General features: G+C 36.1%; 1 protein-coding gene across 1 annotated transcript in view; it reads right to left on the reverse strand.

Moving 5' to 3' along the window:
• The window catches only part of RASGRP1 (RAS guanyl releasing protein 1), a 47,551-nt gene that overhangs the window by 9,646 nt on the left and 19,584 nt on the right, over positions 1-18,321 (reverse strand). The window contains exons 4-15 of the mRNA XM_075151783.1: positions 16,280-16,342; positions 14,288-14,419; positions 13,027-13,180; positions 9,642-9,815; positions 8,789-8,905; positions 6,790-7,065; positions 4,445-4,525; positions 3,771-3,875; positions 2,608-2,717; positions 1,791-1,935; positions 1,030-1,066; positions 270-416 (exon numbers count right to left, since the gene is read on the reverse strand). Of these exons, the coding sequence (XP_075007884.1) occupies positions 270-416; positions 1,030-1,066; positions 1,791-1,935; positions 2,608-2,717; positions 3,771-3,875; positions 4,445-4,525; positions 6,790-7,065; positions 8,789-8,905; positions 9,642-9,815; positions 13,027-13,180; positions 14,288-14,419; positions 16,280-16,342 (1,541 nt within the window). The remainder of the gene's footprint in view (positions 1-269; positions 417-1,029; positions 1,067-1,790; positions 1,936-2,607; positions 2,718-3,770; positions 3,876-4,444; positions 4,526-6,789; positions 7,066-8,788; positions 8,906-9,641; positions 9,816-13,026; positions 13,181-14,287; positions 14,420-16,279; positions 16,343-18,321) is intronic.

Raw genomic sequence — 18,321 nt, forward strand, 5'->3', positions numbered from 1 at the left:
TCAGTTTTTGTGGAATTCGTGCACCACACATTGTGTAGTGGGACAAGAGATCTCCCAGAAATTGAGTCCTTACTTAATCAGACTAGAACTGGAATGGTGTTATTTGGTACAGGCTCACTTACACCTGGTTCTAGTTTATATGTTGATAAAACACTTCAGTTAACTAACAAAACCTGAAACGATGCTGTACAACTCAGCTTTAAAAGAAAAAAGGAGCAAAGGAAAGATTATCTAGATCTTTTGGTCTTTTTAATGTGATCTTTTCTCACCATGGAATTGCTCTTTGACTCCTACTGGGCAGAGGCTTGAAGCAAGAGCAGATGTTGGGCTGCTGTCTGCAACTGAAGTTTTGGGTCTTCTCTTGCACTCTATCACAACCAGGTCTTTGCATTGCTTGTGACAGTTCATTCCACAGTCTGTAAACAAAACAAAGTTTACATGATTCAGTGGCTCTGTTGTAGCATCTAAGATCAGCTGTCACACTGTGTTGCCTCCCCAGGAAGCAAGAAAGCTGCTTTGGTGTTCTCTAGATGCATTCCCTGTAAAAAACATACATCTGGTAAACAGACCAACGACATCCCTTTGCTATATACACCTAAAACTCCTTTTCCTTTTGAAAATACAAAATAGCAACATTCAGTCGCAGCAGCATTCTGACTGTAGGAGTTGCAGAGAAAGCAGATACCTGTATGAGGAAGAAAACTCTCCAAAATACATATTGTGAACGTGTTACACAGTTTTCACAGAGTGTTGGTGTTTGCGCGCATTGGAATAGAAAGGTCTGTTACCAAACCCTCTGGATTCAGTGAAGATTTGCAAAGGGTGAGAGCTATCAGTTATGAGTTCCTTCATCTTTGCATTTCTTCTGGACCATCTGTCTGTCATCCTATTCTTGAATCAGCCTTCTCCTCCCTGAGAGGTCAGATTAAATAGGTCCATAGACATAGCAATGGATCTCAGGATGATCACGGTTTTTTGTCATTCACCATCAATTACAGATTAAAATTAACAACGGATAAAGTATCTTACCTTTGCATCTGTATCCTTGTTTAATGACTCCCCATAGCTGAAATTCAAACAAACAGAAAGAGTATGTATTAATATATTTCTCTGCACATTTGATACCTCCAGATATAAAAATCCACTAAAAGCTCCACTCATTTCTAAGATCTGAGCACCTGCAGAATATCTTGTTTTTCTACCCTTTTAATGGTAAGGTAGAAATATGAACTATATACCTCTTTAGCATAAGGTAAACACAGTATTTTATGTGTGTTCCTCAATCACAAACAAAATAGCTTGAGCTAGTCTCTAATGAATGTATCAGCAGATCTGACAGCCCCCAGAGAAGTTGTGGAGCTGGAGTAGATGGAGAATTCTATCTCAGCACCCTTCTTTGATCCTAGCTAAACTGGGGATTGGTAGGACAGTCAGTTTTACTAAATCTTCCTGTGCCATAGGCAGGGGGCATATCATGTCTCCACTAGGATATGAGTTCTAACAGCCCCATGGAGTGGAAGGCTCTGGATTTGAAAGTCTTGCCTGAGACTGTGTTTGGTGACACAACTGAACACCACAAGGTAGGAGCTGTGTTTAAACAGATAATAGTACTGCCAAGAGGGGTGTAAAGGGTACCTTAAATAGCTACACAGGCAGAAGCCTGATGTTCTATATAGCTTCACTGGTGTTTTATACAGATCCATTTCTGTATATGACACAGGGTGATTATGAGATTAAAAAGGGCATTTTTCCAAACAACGTTAACATAATTTACTAAAAAGTAAGCTTACAAATCCAGCACAGTTGTCGCAGAAAGTAGGCCTTAAGTAAGTGGTCTCTTGGAAGTTGTGAGCAAAGCCAAGTCCTAATTTGGAATAGATTGAGCTAGCCCTCATAAAGTAAGCTGTTATTTCATCCCTGCTAATCAGACCTTCCCTGAAAACAAAAAAGAAAAATGTATGTCTCACAAACAACTTCATAAAAGCATAAGGAGAATTAAACATATCTTTGTTCACAATTTATAACGGCAATAGTTTCATGGGCCAAAAACTACAGTGACCTCAGTAATCTTGTCAACTGCTCCCAAAGTCTACAGAAGCTTATCTACACATCTAAAATGCAGCCTGCAAGGATAAATGAAATATCTGCATATCTGATGCAACCTCCAAACTACTTAACAGAAAACCTCTGAATAATCACTATTGTATTTTTCCATGCTTTAACATGTTAAGAAAAATGTTCTTAATTTGACCAAAATATACATTTGCCAATTCTCTATTTTTGAGGGACAGGTTCATCTTAGGAAAGTTCTTTAGTAATATACACTGAATATCATTCAGAAAAACATTTCTTTTTCTATTATCTGTTCTTCCTCCTACATCAGCCTGGTTACCACTGCTGTAAGCTCATGAAGATGTCATCCACAACACACTTAGAAGATGCTTTCACCAGTTATGTTTTCACTTCTATTTGTGGGTGGAGAGGATGATTTTACCACCCTAAGGACAGAAATAAAATCTAAAGCCAAAAACCCCCAGAAAACTCCCAGAACAGATGATACAAAGTTGATAAGCAGAACTAGGTTAAAAGAGATTTGTATGTACTCACCAGTCCTTAGCCATTACACAAAATGAGAATGGAAAACTGGTGGCTATCTTTTCAAATTCTTCCTGGGAAATGTATCCATCCTGATCATGGTCATAATTTTTGAAGACAGACTGTGCAAGATAATAGTAGAATGTTGATAATGAGGATGGGCTGAATTACCACTTTAGAAATTACCACTTTAGTCTCCACAATATTTATGCATTTCCTTTCCCACTTTCTCCCAGTATCTATTAAACAGTGCAACAGTCTAACTGCTTTTTTTGCTTGAGACTAAAGAAGCGCTATCATTTCTTGATTTGTAGCAAAATGTAGATAAGTCAACATAGGCTGGACTAAATGCTTCACTACACAATGACAGCTCTTTCTTAGTTTCGCTTTAAGATCATTATGTCCAGGCCTACATATACAACTTGAACTAACGCTCTCAATTAGTGCTCTCAGCGATGACCTCTGTAGCCAAATCAGTGTAGCTGCATAGCTTATTTCATCAGGTCAGTGAAAAGTAGTTATATGACAGAATTGTCACGTAGACACCTATTTCCACTTGTGGAATGACATTACTGTTTGTCTCCGGCCCTAGGACAATGAGAACACCTACGCCAAATTTAGAAGTATATTCCAAAACAGCACATATCAAAGGATACCTAGCAATATTAGAAGTGTTTAGAAGGAAAAGAGGTGAAGCAGGGATGCAAAGACAAATTGTTTACCTCTCTCTCCCCGTCAGTTTTGGAATCAATCACCTGAGCTTACTTGATGGTTTCCAGTAAAGCAGGCGACTCAAAAGAGAGAGAAAAAGCAATGGCTGCCAGTAACAAAGCCGTTGAGAGGCCCATTTTCAGACTCCACCAATATCAGGAGGTTGGAGTCCCTGGTAGAAATGGACTCCCTGGCTCCTTGGAAGAATGACTCTGGCAGTATACAAACCCACATTCACACTCCCTGCTGGCTCCTTAGCCATTTAAGCAATTTCCTTCCATGCCTCACGGGCCGCCGCTGCTATTTACAGTTAGGCAGAAATACCTATTTGTGAGGACAGAAGTGCTTACAAGCTCAGCACAGCTTTGAACGTGTCCAGTATTTTTTCCCTTCTTTGTATCTTCTCATACCTAGAGATTAACCCTACGACTGATACGTAAGGTAAATGGGCCAACCATACTTACATCTACCATCCTCTGAACATGTTTGCTGATGGTTTTTGGATCAGGTTTTGGGGCTACTCCTGAGGCCCAGTCTGCAACTACTGGTGGTCTGGAAGGTGTCAAAGGCTAGAATAATTTGAATGGAACCTCATTAGTACCACATGGAAAGATTTTCAGTATTAACACTTCTTTCATTTGTGACAATGGACTATGTGATACAGGACTGCAGAAATGGCCTGTTGGACCCAACATCATACTTTTGATAATTACGTGGTACTTCAGAGGAAGCTCTTCCCTGAACTGTCCAAAACAGTGGTCGTTCCTTAAATTTTTGCAGTTCACTGACAGTCCTGTAAATTCACCATCTTTTCCATATTTATAAAACAGGAACAAAACTGCAATATAACACTCATGGGTTTGAATCACGAAAGAATTCTTCACTTAAAGAATCAGTATCAATTGCCAAAATTGAGCCTGATGTCTCCACACAAGTAACTTCATTTGTGTTTGTCCATATTATAAAACCTGATACGGTGTCAACTCTCCCATATATTCTTTAACAGATTTTGCTTAGTCTATAAAGCTAAAACGTTTTCAGTTTAGCATAAAATAAAATAAAATGAATGCAAGGGATAGAAGTTACATTACTCATTAAAAAAAAAATCTTTTTGTTAAGAATCTGAAAAGGCCCTTACAGCAGCTCGGTGACTTCGTGGCTCTCGTGCATATGAAAGCTCATAAATTTCATCTTCTGTGTAGTAAAGATCAAGGGACAGCTGAAAACAAACACAACATTAGTTTAATCCCAAAGTAGTCACTACTACTTGATATACTTGTCCCTGGCATGCATTAGTATTTTTTGGTGGGTTAATTTTTAATTTAGGTTGCACCTAGAAAAAATGCATTTGAGCTGCACAGGTGTTTACAGTGATTTGAAATGGGTACATTTCTAAATTCCAGTCTGTTATTGCTATTATCTGGAAATCTGTAACATTACACAGCTACAGTCATTAGCACAGCAAGTGACTGTAGGCATAATTAGCAGTCAGTTAGTAAGTAACCTGAAAAAAACTGTTACTCCCATAATATTCAAGTGGTCTATCGTGCAACTAAGTACAAAAGCACCATTCCAATGAAACTGTCCATCAACTCTAATTTTCAGAAAACTCTTGTTTAAACATGTCATATTTATCCAATCCAGCTGTGACCGTGTTGAACTAAGAAGTATATAATGAGGATAAAAGATGGACTTGCATATATTTAGTGAGAACTTTAGCTGTCAACAGCAGTTATGTAAAGTGAGAGACGTTACACCTGGATAAATAAAGGAATTTGAAAAAATTATCAAATTTATATCTTTGCTTTTGCATGTGTCCTGAAAAATAGTATAGCAAATATTTTATTGACTGGAAACAAATTTCAAGCTAAGATTGAAGACTGGTAACATGACACTTTTTAAATATTTACATTAAAATATTCACACTAGACATGTGATTGAATAGAAAAGCCACATGTAAATGTGTTACAAGCCTCAATCTATAGCAAGTCCAAAGAAAATATAAACTTCTTACAGAGAGTCAAGATCACGGCATATGTATATAAACTAAGAAACCAAAATATGCTATTTTATCCAATGAATAACATTACTCAAATTGCAGATATGCAATAACTTTCTTGTGAACAATTGCAAGAATTGCTGTTGTAGTCATAATAGTGAATAATTTTAGATTCTTGGGAAAACCTTAGAGTAGTTTCTGACACTCAAAAAAAAACCCCAAATGTTAAGATACTTCTATGAATTATTGACTTATGTATGTAATTAATAATACCTCTTCAAACTGATTTGCCTGCTAATAGGAAAGCATATGACTAAAGGAAACAGGAGAATGAGAAAGACTGTTGGAAAAATCAGAGAACAAATAGGAAAATTATGTGCCCTGGAATATTAGCAGATTAGAAGCTCCTGCTTTGAAATGAAGTATTTATTTTGATTTATGTCCTGCCATATATAGCTACATGAAATTGTGGCCAAAGTTCTACATATTTGTAATAGCCATTTTTATAAAACATTTAAAAAAAAAAAAAAACAAAACAGGACTTACAATAATTTGAGACAAAACATTTAAAACATTTAGCAGAAAGAAATTCACCACTTTATGTAGCTCTATTTCAGGCCCTGAGCATGTGTGCTTAATTTCACACACGAGTGCTCCCAGAGAGAACAAATAACCTCAAGCACATAAGCATTTTTATCTATTAGCTTTTTGCTGAAACGGGGCTTGTAACCAGAAAGTGGAAGCAGTCTATTGAGTTTTTCCAAGCTAAGGTACTTGTTAAGGCCAAAGAAAATTGAGAAACAAGAAAGGTAGATTTACTATTTTAATAAAAGGTAGTATTTTAACTCACTAGGAGAAGCTAAAACTATTATAGTGCCATACATCCTAGGTAGTATCAATTTTGTTAGTGACGTGGCACTGACTAGATATGACTGGAAGAGTAGCACACAAATATATTTGACTAACGTTTATGTCAGACAGTTTTTTTAGGACCAGAAGAAACTTGGTTAGAAATGTGGTATGTTTAACCCTACGCATCTTGAGGGACTGAACTTTTATGTGAAAGTTTGTGTGTTCAACACAAGGAAGCTTTGTATGCAATCTGCTGCCTCCAAGGTGCATCTAAGGAATCTTTCTATCTTTCTCCCTATTTAGGCTTAATCAGCAGAGGATTCAGAGCGCTTCCTTAGTAAAAGTAGAGAGATTATGCATACTACTCTAGTGAAGCAGAAATAAACATTTCCTTTCCTTACAGAAATAACTGGAAGCATACTGCTGAACTGGCACCTCTACCCTTACTGCCAGATAAATCAGTACCACTAACTTTTTCTCTTCTTCTATTATTGTACATTTCCTTAAGTAAAAAAACAAAAAATCTTACAATATTATGTATTTATAATTAATGGAATTCTCTACTTAGTTGTTTAAGAGGTATATGAAATTATTTTTAAAATGGAGGTATTTATCTCATCTAACAGACTTACTGTAAGCAAATGAACAAGGTCCATATTAGCCTCCAGGGGAAGTGGCATTTCCTGGAGTTGTATCAGCTCATTTATGTGGTTATACAGAGAGTATAGTTTGTATATGTTAATTTTTTTGTCCTCTAAGTAGTCTGGCATGCCCTCATAAAGTGATATCAAGTCTTTCAAGTGGACCCCAAGGATTGGGATCTTAAAGTTACTGCACTCGTTATAGGCACGTCGGTAACTATCATAATTTCTGTAAGATGAAAGCAGTTCTGTCATTTCATTAAACACCTAAAAATAAAAAGAAAACAAAAAAATTGAAATTGGTTAGTGTTTTTGTTCTGGTCATACAGCACAAGAATTTCCCATGTTATTGTTAAGGGGTTTACTCACAATGACTCTTGAAACGGATTTTAAAACTTTAGGCTTCAAATGAAATCTAGGTATTCACCTCATCTAATTTAACTATCTATAACATGTTAATTATAGATAGTTTAATCGATAGCCTAATCTATAATGCTGGTCTTCCTACATTCCCTATTTAGTCAATAAAAAGAAAAGGATCCTCTCAAATCAAGGGGATGTATATGCAGTTAATGCATAAGCACAGCACAAGCTCTCTTACCTTCATAAAAGCAACCATCTTCACCTTAAAATGTGGAATGCACTTCTCTGGTTTCCAGGTCACCAGCTGGAATTGCTGGAATTGGAAAGTCCTGGCAGAGAAATCCTACGCTGTGCTATGGTCCCATCACAGCATGACCAGAACTCCTACTACAGCTCAAGGTGGCACATCTGTGCTTTTAAAAAAAACTTTTTTTCCGTGGAAATGAAGAAGAAACAATATATTGGACTTGTAAAGACCAAATGAATCTTAAGTCTAGCTGTATAAATATTTATCTTGTTTAAAACTAGACTCTTAATATTATAAAATCAATGGACCAATGTTTTCTTGTGGAAGTTCCTGTCTAGCCCCTTGATTTTTCACCTTCACAAACTGTTTGTTATAGTTAAACTTTAAAGTATGTTCTCAAGTCACTAATTACCAGCCTTTGTTTACCTGCTTTCTATTAGCACTTGTATACAATTTCTTGATGCAAAAAGTTATTCAAATGATGGACACATAGGCAGTCCACTCCTCATGACAAAATTTGTAAAACAACATCCTTCTAAAATAAGCTTGCTAACTGGTTTTATAGATCCTGAGAGCTGCAACCATTATCAGTGGGAGGTCATACTTCTGATCTATACTCCAGGTATGCAGTGTTCATTCAAGCTGATCATACTGTAACCAAAAGAGGTTCATTAGATACCTATATGAAATCTTTCAGGCCCCAAACAAAATAAAATAATAAAGCATATTAGTCTCTTAAGAAGCCATTTCATTGCTAAAAAATATGCTTTCCTTCACAGTTTCAGTAGCCAGAATCTCAGCAAAAAATATATCCATCTGTATTTCACAAGAATTTAACTGGAAATTACAACTGATTATTAACATTCCACTGTACTACTATGTGTGTGTATTAGGGCTAAGTTTGTTCAAGTCTGAGTTAGATAAAATCTGAACAAAACCGGTCCTTTCAGTTTTAAACTCAAAGTGCAGAGGTCTGTGCTAGCATTTCATAGACTCAGGATGGTCAATGTTGCTATGGATGACAATAGTTTTGTTCTCAAATGTTTTAGGATCCAGTTATCTGCTTTCGTGTTTGAATGCTATTCTGTACTACTGCATATAAATAAAAATGCAGCTTGTCACATCTGAGTATTAAAAGAGAAACTTTAGAGAAGCTATACAAATCTTGAAGAAAGGTGGGGTTGGAAGTGTAGGAGTAACTGGTGTCATAGAAATGAAATGACAAAGAAAAACACTGCAAAACCAAAGGAAGTCTTCCTTTTTCTTTTTTTCTGTCTTTCTCTCCATCTTATCTAATGAAGTAAGGTGGTTTTTTGTGTGTGCAATGACAAAAAAGTTAAAAGTTATCTTATATGTAAAACTTAGAGGAGCAATACCAACCTTAATTACGTCATGAGGAACACATGAGCTTGTTTCCTTGAGTCTGGAAATGGAACTGTGACAGAGACCTCCTATCACTGCCATTAATGTATTGAAATTCTGCAGCTGGTGGAGCTTCTGTGTTGACATACAAAAAATCAGTATTTATTTAAAGGTTCAAGCTGTTCAATTTGCACACCCGAATTCTACATTTCTTCTATTGTCTTCCTCTAAAGTTTTACAAGTTTTGTGCCATTATCCATTTGACTTCATTCATTTTGGTAATGAGTTGTAAGTTGACTGGGTGTAACATGTACTTTTTCTACTGTTATTAAATCAGATATTAATTCTGCAGATACAGTAAGTCTTCAAAGTACTTCCTCAGTACTTCTCCCTCTTCCACAGTCTATCACAATAGGCAGGAAACACTGCTTATTATCTTGGTTATGACGGCAGTTGAATTAGTATGCAAAGAATACCAATAGGACCATGGCTCTGCTTCTATCCAATAAGGCGTATCTGGTAGAAATGCTTCTACTTATAGCCAAAGGCATGAAAGTAGTTCATGCTTTGGAGAAGTAGGCAGTCACAGCTTGGAATCTCACCAGCTATTCAAAAGCAAGTCTAGTTTTTCAGTGAAAACAATTTCTTCAGAATGGATATGAGAAAGTCATGGTGCCACTGAAGACACTGTAGTACCTGAATACTTGGTATGAAACCACAGCATACACAAATATGCATGCTGTATGTATGAACCAAGAGACCAGTGCCAACACTACCAGCTGACCCTTCAGTAGTAGTGTGGGAAGAGCAACTAAAGGGCTGTATCAGAGAAAGACAAAATAAACAACACACACGTCAAAATTTAACTGACCTGAGCAACATGAATGAACTTAATGAACACTTCAGCCCGAAGCTGTGGTGTTGGTCTGCTGAGAACCATTAACTGCACCCACTGAGAGATACCATTGCAAAGAGCAATTGATCTTTCCATTGTTGGATTATCCTTCACACAACTATTCACAATGTAGTTCTGATAATCTGAGAACTTAAAAAAAAAAGTGTAAATGAAAACTCATCTACAGTTTCATATACCTCATGATCTGTGTGCAAATACAGGTCTGCTTTTCAAATTAAATATACAAGATGTATTTTACACCTTAAATATCCATAATGCTGAAATCTCTCCTCCTCTCAGAGCAGAAGGCTTGAACTAATTGAATTAAATGAAAGCATCTTTCCACCATAATTTGTATCACATCATTTGCACCATGTGTATCTCAGGAGCCTTGGCTCTTACAAACCCTAGGATGAGTAGAATTGGGGCTTTCCTGCCAGCTCAGTGGCTCCATGAATTCATTGAATCTAGGTTTCTACAGGGAAGGTAAAACTGAATTTAAAGTGTAATCTAGTAACTCAGTGATAGTTTAAGGAAGTTTAAGGAAGTTAAGCGTTCAGTTTTTGTAGCTAGGGCACACTTCTGAATTAAGCTACACTAATACAAAAAGCAAGTTCAATGAGATTAATATAAAACTAAGATAAGACTATTAAGAATGAGGGCTACAGATTCCTTAATATTTTTAATACAGCTTGCGAGATTCTCTTGTTTAACCAAAGCGATCTAAAATCGTTCAGTAGACACCTGTATGTGACAAACAGATTTTTTTAAGCCATTCTTCCCATTAAGATCAAAGAGAAGCAACCATTTGTTTTTGTTGATGCAATGTTTATCCATTCTCTTGATTTATCCATTAACAAGAATACACAAGAATTTGAATCATCAGAAAATGTGACACAGGATTTATACATCCATTCTTTACTATGACCACTAATACTAACATCTTACCAAAAACATTCATAGCTGTAATAGACACATATTCCTTTCTTAAGGCCACAGGAATATGCTGAATGGCATTTATGACCAAGAAAAGGTCATAAATTGTCAGGCTGCTGTTTGTTTCTTGCTCTCCCTCTCTCACTTTCTCTCTACTTTCTAACTTTTCTCCATCCATTTAATAAGAACTATTAACACTTTAAAAAGCAGGTATGACAGCAGACATGTCTGGATTTGTCCTCTTATTAAATTAAAAATGGAAGAAATATTAACAGTAATAAGTAGAGCTGTCTCTGAGATTACATAGTACTTACTTACAGTTATTGTTTGAATTTTGAACCCCAGCCAGATTTGGCTGGATCTTGAAATTTAAGCAACTACTTTATACAGATAGGTAATTTTTCAATTTCTGACTACATAATTATGGACTTCATAACAGTTTCAGTACAATTATGAATCAGTTTGATTAGTTTATATTTTGTTCTCAGCAGCTCTCTCCTTCAGAAAAGAGTTTTTTTTAAATGCTGAACAAATTTATATCTAACATACTACTTTTCAAAAGTTTCAAAAGTTTCAAAATAATTTTAGTGCAAGAATTTATTAACGAGGTCAGCTGTAACATGATTAACAAGATTGCTAGTAGCAGATGCGGTAAAGAAGTCCAGGTACTTAAATAATGCAAGAGTCTGGTATTGCAATGACTGACTAACGAGCCTCAACAGGAAAGCAGAACTCTTACAAAAGAGTGTAGCCTCCCTGTATTTTATAACTATAAATTAAAATGGTTTCCAAACACCAGCATACCTGCAGTCATTACTCTGTGAACACCACTCCCTGCATTTTTCTTTGCTGCAAGATACATGGTGTCTCATGGAAGATTTTGCTGTGTGCTGTATATGTTCAGGGGATCAAGTATTCCTTTCTGACTTTCAAATGACCGAACCTATGAATAGTTATTCCAGTGACTGATAACACAGCACGTCAGTTGCAGCCTTTCTCCTAGTATATGCTGCCACGTTAGACTAACAAAAGGATTCTGTGGCTTAGCATATCATGAACACATTCTGCAAAGAGTTAATGAATATAGCTATTTATGAATTACACATTATTGAGGTTTCGGTAAACTCAATTTATACCAAAACATATGCAGGGACTCTGCATATAAAATGTATAGAAGTATGTAACTGTTGGAATTCTATGACACATCTGACACTGACTGCAATCATACTTGTTATGCTCATTAATCATTAATTACTTTATGTCTGCATAGAGCTTGAAAATGTTACGAGTTATATAAGCTTTGCATATTATTACTGCCTACAGGCAGCAATCTGTGCATGACTTTGGTTCTATGGCTTTTTGAATTTAACACAAAACATGAAGAGTCATGTACTGTCAGCTCAAAATGAAGTACACTAACACACGACTCTGAAATCTTCCACAATCTATTGAGAGCCCCTTTTCTTGCAAGACTTCATCTTCAAATTGTAGTGTTTCAAAAAAAACCCACTAAATAACCAAAACAAACAAAACGCCCTAAAAAGCCCACTTGGCTTTCAGTGTTACCATCACACTGACTTTGCAACCATTTTAGATTTTGGTCTCTAATGTTCACTTTTCCTTTCCATGTGTGAACTGTATCAGGTTTGAATAGAAGTAATGTAGCATACAAGGATGCAAGTGAAGCCAAAGTGCATAAGGAAGTTAGCACCTTATCAGCTACCAACATAGTTGAGAAAACACATCAAATGAAAGAAAATACGAATGAGACAAATCCTTAAGAATTGTTTGCGTACTTGAAACCTTGTCTAATAAAATATTTTAACCCCCCCTTACGTTAAAAAATGGCATTTTCTCAAGTGCTTTCTTATCCCTAGTCTTTATTTTGTTATGCACAATCAAAAATGGCAAGCAGAGTCCAGTGGACATCTTCTATACAGACAGTCCATTAGTCACTGCACAAGAATGCTGAACCGTTTCCTACAGCCACAGGAGGTTAGCATTCTAGGAGAATATTCCAAGTTTCCTTCATCCCATTTCAGCTTGATTTGAGTCAAAGGAGGCTGCTTGCTTCTGTGCCCAATGCCACCACTTGTTCTAACAAAAAGAGATTATTTGGAAGAAGATCAAATGGTTTACTCCTCTTTGTTCCAACTGACCTTGCCCCAACTCTGTTCTACGGTTGCTTAAAAGGTTCACTCTCCCTCTCTCAAATGACTGCAGCAAAAGGATATGTACTCCGAATAAGTAACACTGGCCACCTTCAACACTAGTAAAACAAAAAGAGTCTGGACACAGACGCAATTTGTCCAACAGCTTGCATTGCAGGCTTAATGTTGTAATACTACCCCTCTCCCATCTTTTCTATGTCCTTCCCATCTTTGTTTAAAACAAATAAATAAATAAATAAAAATAAATCACTTACTGATATTCTTCTGAAAGACTTAAATTCAAGATAGGTAAGGTGGTCTGACAGCTCCTCTGGCTCAAGGTGATCAAAAAGAAGCGAGACTTTCCGTTTCTTACTGGTGTTTGCCTTTACACGCTGTGTCAGCTTTCTAGACCAATCCCTAGAATTTCTTTCAGACAAATTTTAAAACAGAATTACCCTGGGTTATTTTCTGAAGAGCAAACTTTTCTTCTCTCCCTAATACAAAAGTAACATTGTTTTCATGCCTTGCTGCAATAAAAAGTGAATTATTTGCATTTCTAAACAGCAAGCTCCTTTCATGCATTAGAGATTACGTGACAGAACATTATTGTTAGCCTTTAAGCGTTACATTGATGTAGCACGTAAGTACAACACAACTATATTACTAAACAGCATGAGATTATATATTGCACTTCCAGAATTGCTGTCCATAACTTTGTCTTCATTGAACACATCCAGTGCTCCTCCATTTAATAATTCTTCCAGATTTCCTTGACCAGCCTCCAAGTATGAACTGTCCCCCTATGCTATTCGCCCATGGAGTAATGAAATTTAACTGGATTCGAAAAACTAAACATCCTCTTTCATAACCAGATATAAAATGTATGCCAAATTCTGCTCTGCTTTTCCCTGTGCATTTCCAACCAAAGTATGACTTGACACTGTTATACAGTTCCACAGAACTATCTTACTCTCATATAACAAAGAAAGTTCTCTTCCCAAGAAAGAACTACGTGATGTATAGCTGTAGGATTTATTCTTGACAGGACAAGTAATTTTATAACTAAAATCACATAAAATAGCATCAAGAGTTTGACAATGTCATAAACTATATCTTCTCACTTACTTTTAGTGTTAAAAATATAAACACACTTTTTTTACCTCATCTGTTACCCAATCAAAATGTATTCTCCTTCCTCATTGACTTCAACTGATCTTTCAAAATCATCAGGCCTCTACAAATTTTCTAAGTTCCCTGGATAGAGTAAAATTCATCTAGCATAGAGAATCAGCACAAAGTCTACACGGCAATTAAATTCAACCTAAGCCATTCTTGAAAGGCATTCTGTTCCTCTATGTAATATATATTTCATCTATAATAATGTATAAACTCTTCTAAGGATAGATAACATATGACTTATTAAAATTAACCCACTATAGGACCATTATCCTGCTATACTGGAGAGATGTTCTATCTGAATAAAGGAAATTCAGAGCAAAAGTTTTCCAAGCATATTGAAACTTTGGCACTCACATTTGAGTTGTGTCAATTAGATGACAGTGTAACTCCTCACCATTAGCTTTAACCAGTTCTTGAAATTCCTCCATAGTTGTGGATAGTTTAGAGTCCATTTTGAACATAACCCAGAACTCTGTAATCCAATACCTATTCCATTTGAAAATACAGAAACACAAAAATAAAGGTTTTGCTCTAACATCAGTAAGGCTGACGTTCAGACTATATTGTAGTTGATTTCTTCTTGACCAACTTCAGGGGACAAATTTTGCTTTTAGATGCTTTTGCTAGGCTATCTTGATTTTATCAAAAATCAAAATTTCAAGATTAAAAATTAATTAGAAACTGCCTGGCTTAATGCTGTATAGAACTATATTGCATATATGTTTGCAATAAATTAAATATTAAAATTTCTAGTTTCACATTAAATCTAGATAATATGCATGCCAATTTTTTCTTCATTAACTTCTAGATAATTTTATATATTCCTTTAAAACTTGAAATTATTTGGTCTGGACATCAAAAAAAATGCACTATGCTAGTCAGAATTTTATCTATTAACTGAAAAAGAATTTACTAATTAAATATATTTAATAGTTTACAGGTGATTCAGTCTCACATGCACAAAATATTTTCAGAGAACTAGACTCTTTTGTTGGGCATTCAGATTGTTTCAGTCATATATTTTATATTTCAATTCCTATATGTGACTTGTCACCCAGGGTTGACCCTGGCCAGCAACTAAGTACCCACCCAGGTGCTCGCTCAGTCCTCCCCTCCCCACAGCAGAATGGGGGACAGAATAGGAAGGGCAAAAATGAGAAAAATGTGTGGGTGAAGATAAAGACAGTTTAATAACTGAATGAAAGAAAAAAGCCAACCAACCAAACAAAAAAGTGATGCAAAGGCAATCACTCACCACCTCCTACAAGATGCCCAGCCAGTATCTGAGCAACAGCTACTTTGGAATGTACTACCCCCCAAGTTTTTATTGCTGAGCATGATGCTGTATGGTATGGAACATCCCTTTGGTCAATTCAGGTCAGCTGTCCCGGCTGTGTCCCCTCCCAACCTCCTGCTCAGCCCCAGCCTACTTTCTGGAGGGCAGAGTGAGAAACAGAGAGCCTTGACGCTGTGCAACCACTGTTCAGCAATAGCTAAAACGTTGGTGTGTTTTAGTCACAAATGCAAAGCACAGCATCATACGGGCTGCTATGAAGAAAGCTAACTCCATCCCAGCCAGACCCAGTACACCCATGTATGTAAAAATCTATGCTTGTTGGAAAAATGGAAACGCATATTCTTACGGATGCATGTGTGTATGAATTTGCCTCAAGCAAAAATGTTCCCAGGTCACATACAATATCAAAGCATTCTGCCCTAACCAATAATCTGCTTTGAGATAATAAAATCATCACCATCTAAAACAAATTTTACTTTTCTGTTACTACTTATTTCCCATTTTGTGTAAAAAAGAAATATCATATGCTAATCTATTATCAGAGTTGCATCTTTTTTTCCTCTCTTCTGTTTTCTCTAAATTAAGATATCAAACTTTATGATACTTAATTAAAAAAAAAAAAAAAGTGATCCAGGATCATTGCAAGTGACTAAGTAGAATTACTAAGGAGAATTACCTACTGAATACAATGGAGTTTTGCTTAATATAAAAATAGCTGCAATATCCCACTTCATTTTTTAATAGACCTATATAATAATGTTAGACACAGTGCTACCAATTCCTGAGCACTGTCAATGTTCACTGATGTTTAAGACACAGATTCATACACACTCAGTTCAAAACTGTGACCCAATAATTCACGCACTGACTTCAATGGATCTGCACAAAGCCGCTTGGGCCTTTTTGTGCAAAGCTGCTGAAGTGAACCTTGAAGAGCTGAAGCAGTATAGCTGTTTCTCTTTTTAACATCAGCTTAAGATACACAAAAGCATTCTTACGTATGGCACATTAGCTGCAGACTAATAGCTACCAAGCTAGAATATTCTTACCTCACAAAATAACATATCTTTACACACAGCATGGAAGATTTATTTTCTAAAGCATTAAGATATGTAGAAAACTGTTAAGGAAAACCACATCCATTCACATATGAGATGAAATGTAACATGCTTGATACTTCCCTATCTGTAAGCAATAGGAATCATTCTGCTGATCATATATGCTGATGGCATATAATATCAGATTAGGGTTTTACACAAGTGTATATGAAGTATATCCCAAGATAGTTAGCAAAAGTTTATGTAAATATAACTACTATGACTAATACTGATGTAGCCGCAGAAGTACTGAGTAGTGTTAAGTAGTGAAATGATTCTGCTTTCTACATGTGTTTCTTTGCAACATGCCTCACAATTTCTAATAAAACTCATGCACTCGCACATCTCACTAAAACGTGAAACAGCAATACCAACTTTATCAATTAGTGTTTTTATGAAGAAATCCTTTTCAGTTAATTATGATTCACTGGAGCTTTTCCAAAAAAGATGCTATTTTCTTTTAAACACAACCAGTTGTATACAACGGTAGGGAAAAATGTGAAATGTCTCTCCTTGCTAACCTCACCTTTCTAACTATGCAACAGTTCTCATTTGACTTGCTGTGACAACTGGAAAGAAACACCCATATTTTTAGCTCTATAAAACACGTTTTGATATTGTAGCCAATGTCTTTTGAAAGCATGGAAAATCCATTTGGAAAATGTATTAAGCATATCTTGATTCTTCTGCTGTAGATTACGCACGTATTTTCAGTTCTACAAAACAAAATTTAATGAAAATACCTTGTGGATCTTCCCACAATCTGATTGAAATTAACTGCAGCCTAAATGAACCACAACTGAGGGGACATACCATCCACAATTTAAGCACCCACATTAAGTGCTTAAATTAGGCTGACTACAGAGCTAGTGAGGTCTGAATAAGTTCCCAAATATTTTGAAGGGCCCCGAACTGAATGTCTGAAATTAGATGGCTTACAAATCATCCATAACCATCTAAAATCACTCACGTAATTTAGGGGATGGAAAATGGTGAAACTGGGACATTTGCAAAGTTTTTCAAAATACAAGAGCCCAGACTATCTGATCTGTTCAAAACAGTCTTTACCTTTCAATGTCTTTACAGGGAGCTGTACACAGAGCCAACAACCAGGTTTGTAAAATATGCAAGTCTGATAAAAGTTTGAATCACTTCTCTGTAGAAAACTTTACTTTTCAGAAACATGCAAGCAATTACTTTCTTCCATTTTCAAAAAGCGCATGAGCCTAAGTTAAATGCAACACTACACCACAGTTGTAGCTTGGCACACTTGATCTAACACTTGTGGTTAGAGAAGCAGCAGGACAGTCAGCATCTAACACTACAGTAAAGCTCTGTTATAAATGATGCTGCTTTTAAAAGCCAGTAAGATACAGAGTTTGGGGGAAGAAAGGATTATCTAAATTAAATTGTACCAAAACTGGCTGGAGAGGCTGGAGATTCTTAGCACGTCAGGTCTGCTTCCTGTATTGTGCTCACCTAATTAGGAGTAAACATTCTGTAAAGCTAAGAAGTCAGGTAATATATTCCACAACTAAACATTCCTAAGAAAGACTGGTATTGTCAGTATGATCTAATAGCTTCATTGTAAAAAATCTAATGAGCCAGAAACACACATGTATGAGTCTAGGCAGTCACCTCAAAATGGGAACAAATAGGAAGGAAAAGCTTATGATTTATTTCAGTGCACTGTAATTTTGAGTGTGTGAGTGAGAAATAATATTTGTTGAAAATTTTCATCTCCAGGTGATACAATCAGAATATTTTCAAAAACTACACTTTTGTTCTTTGCTCTTCTACTAGTATGGAGGACAGAGAGAGGGAAAGAGATCTGAAACTTAGGCCCAGGTTCACAATACCTAACTGAGGTGCCTACATTAATCTAACACCTGCTAGATATTCCCTCCACGGCCAAAGGAGGATGATTTATCCTACTTAAAATCTGAAGTGGAGTTTCACCTTTTTCTCTGTGGATGATAAGCTAAACCAAAGAG

This window comes from Calonectris borealis, chromosome 5 (assembly GCF_964195595.1).
Source record: "Calonectris borealis chromosome 5, bCalBor7.hap1.2, whole genome shotgun sequence".
Taxonomy (NCBI): domain Eukaryota; kingdom Metazoa; phylum Chordata; class Aves; order Procellariiformes; family Procellariidae; genus Calonectris; species Calonectris borealis.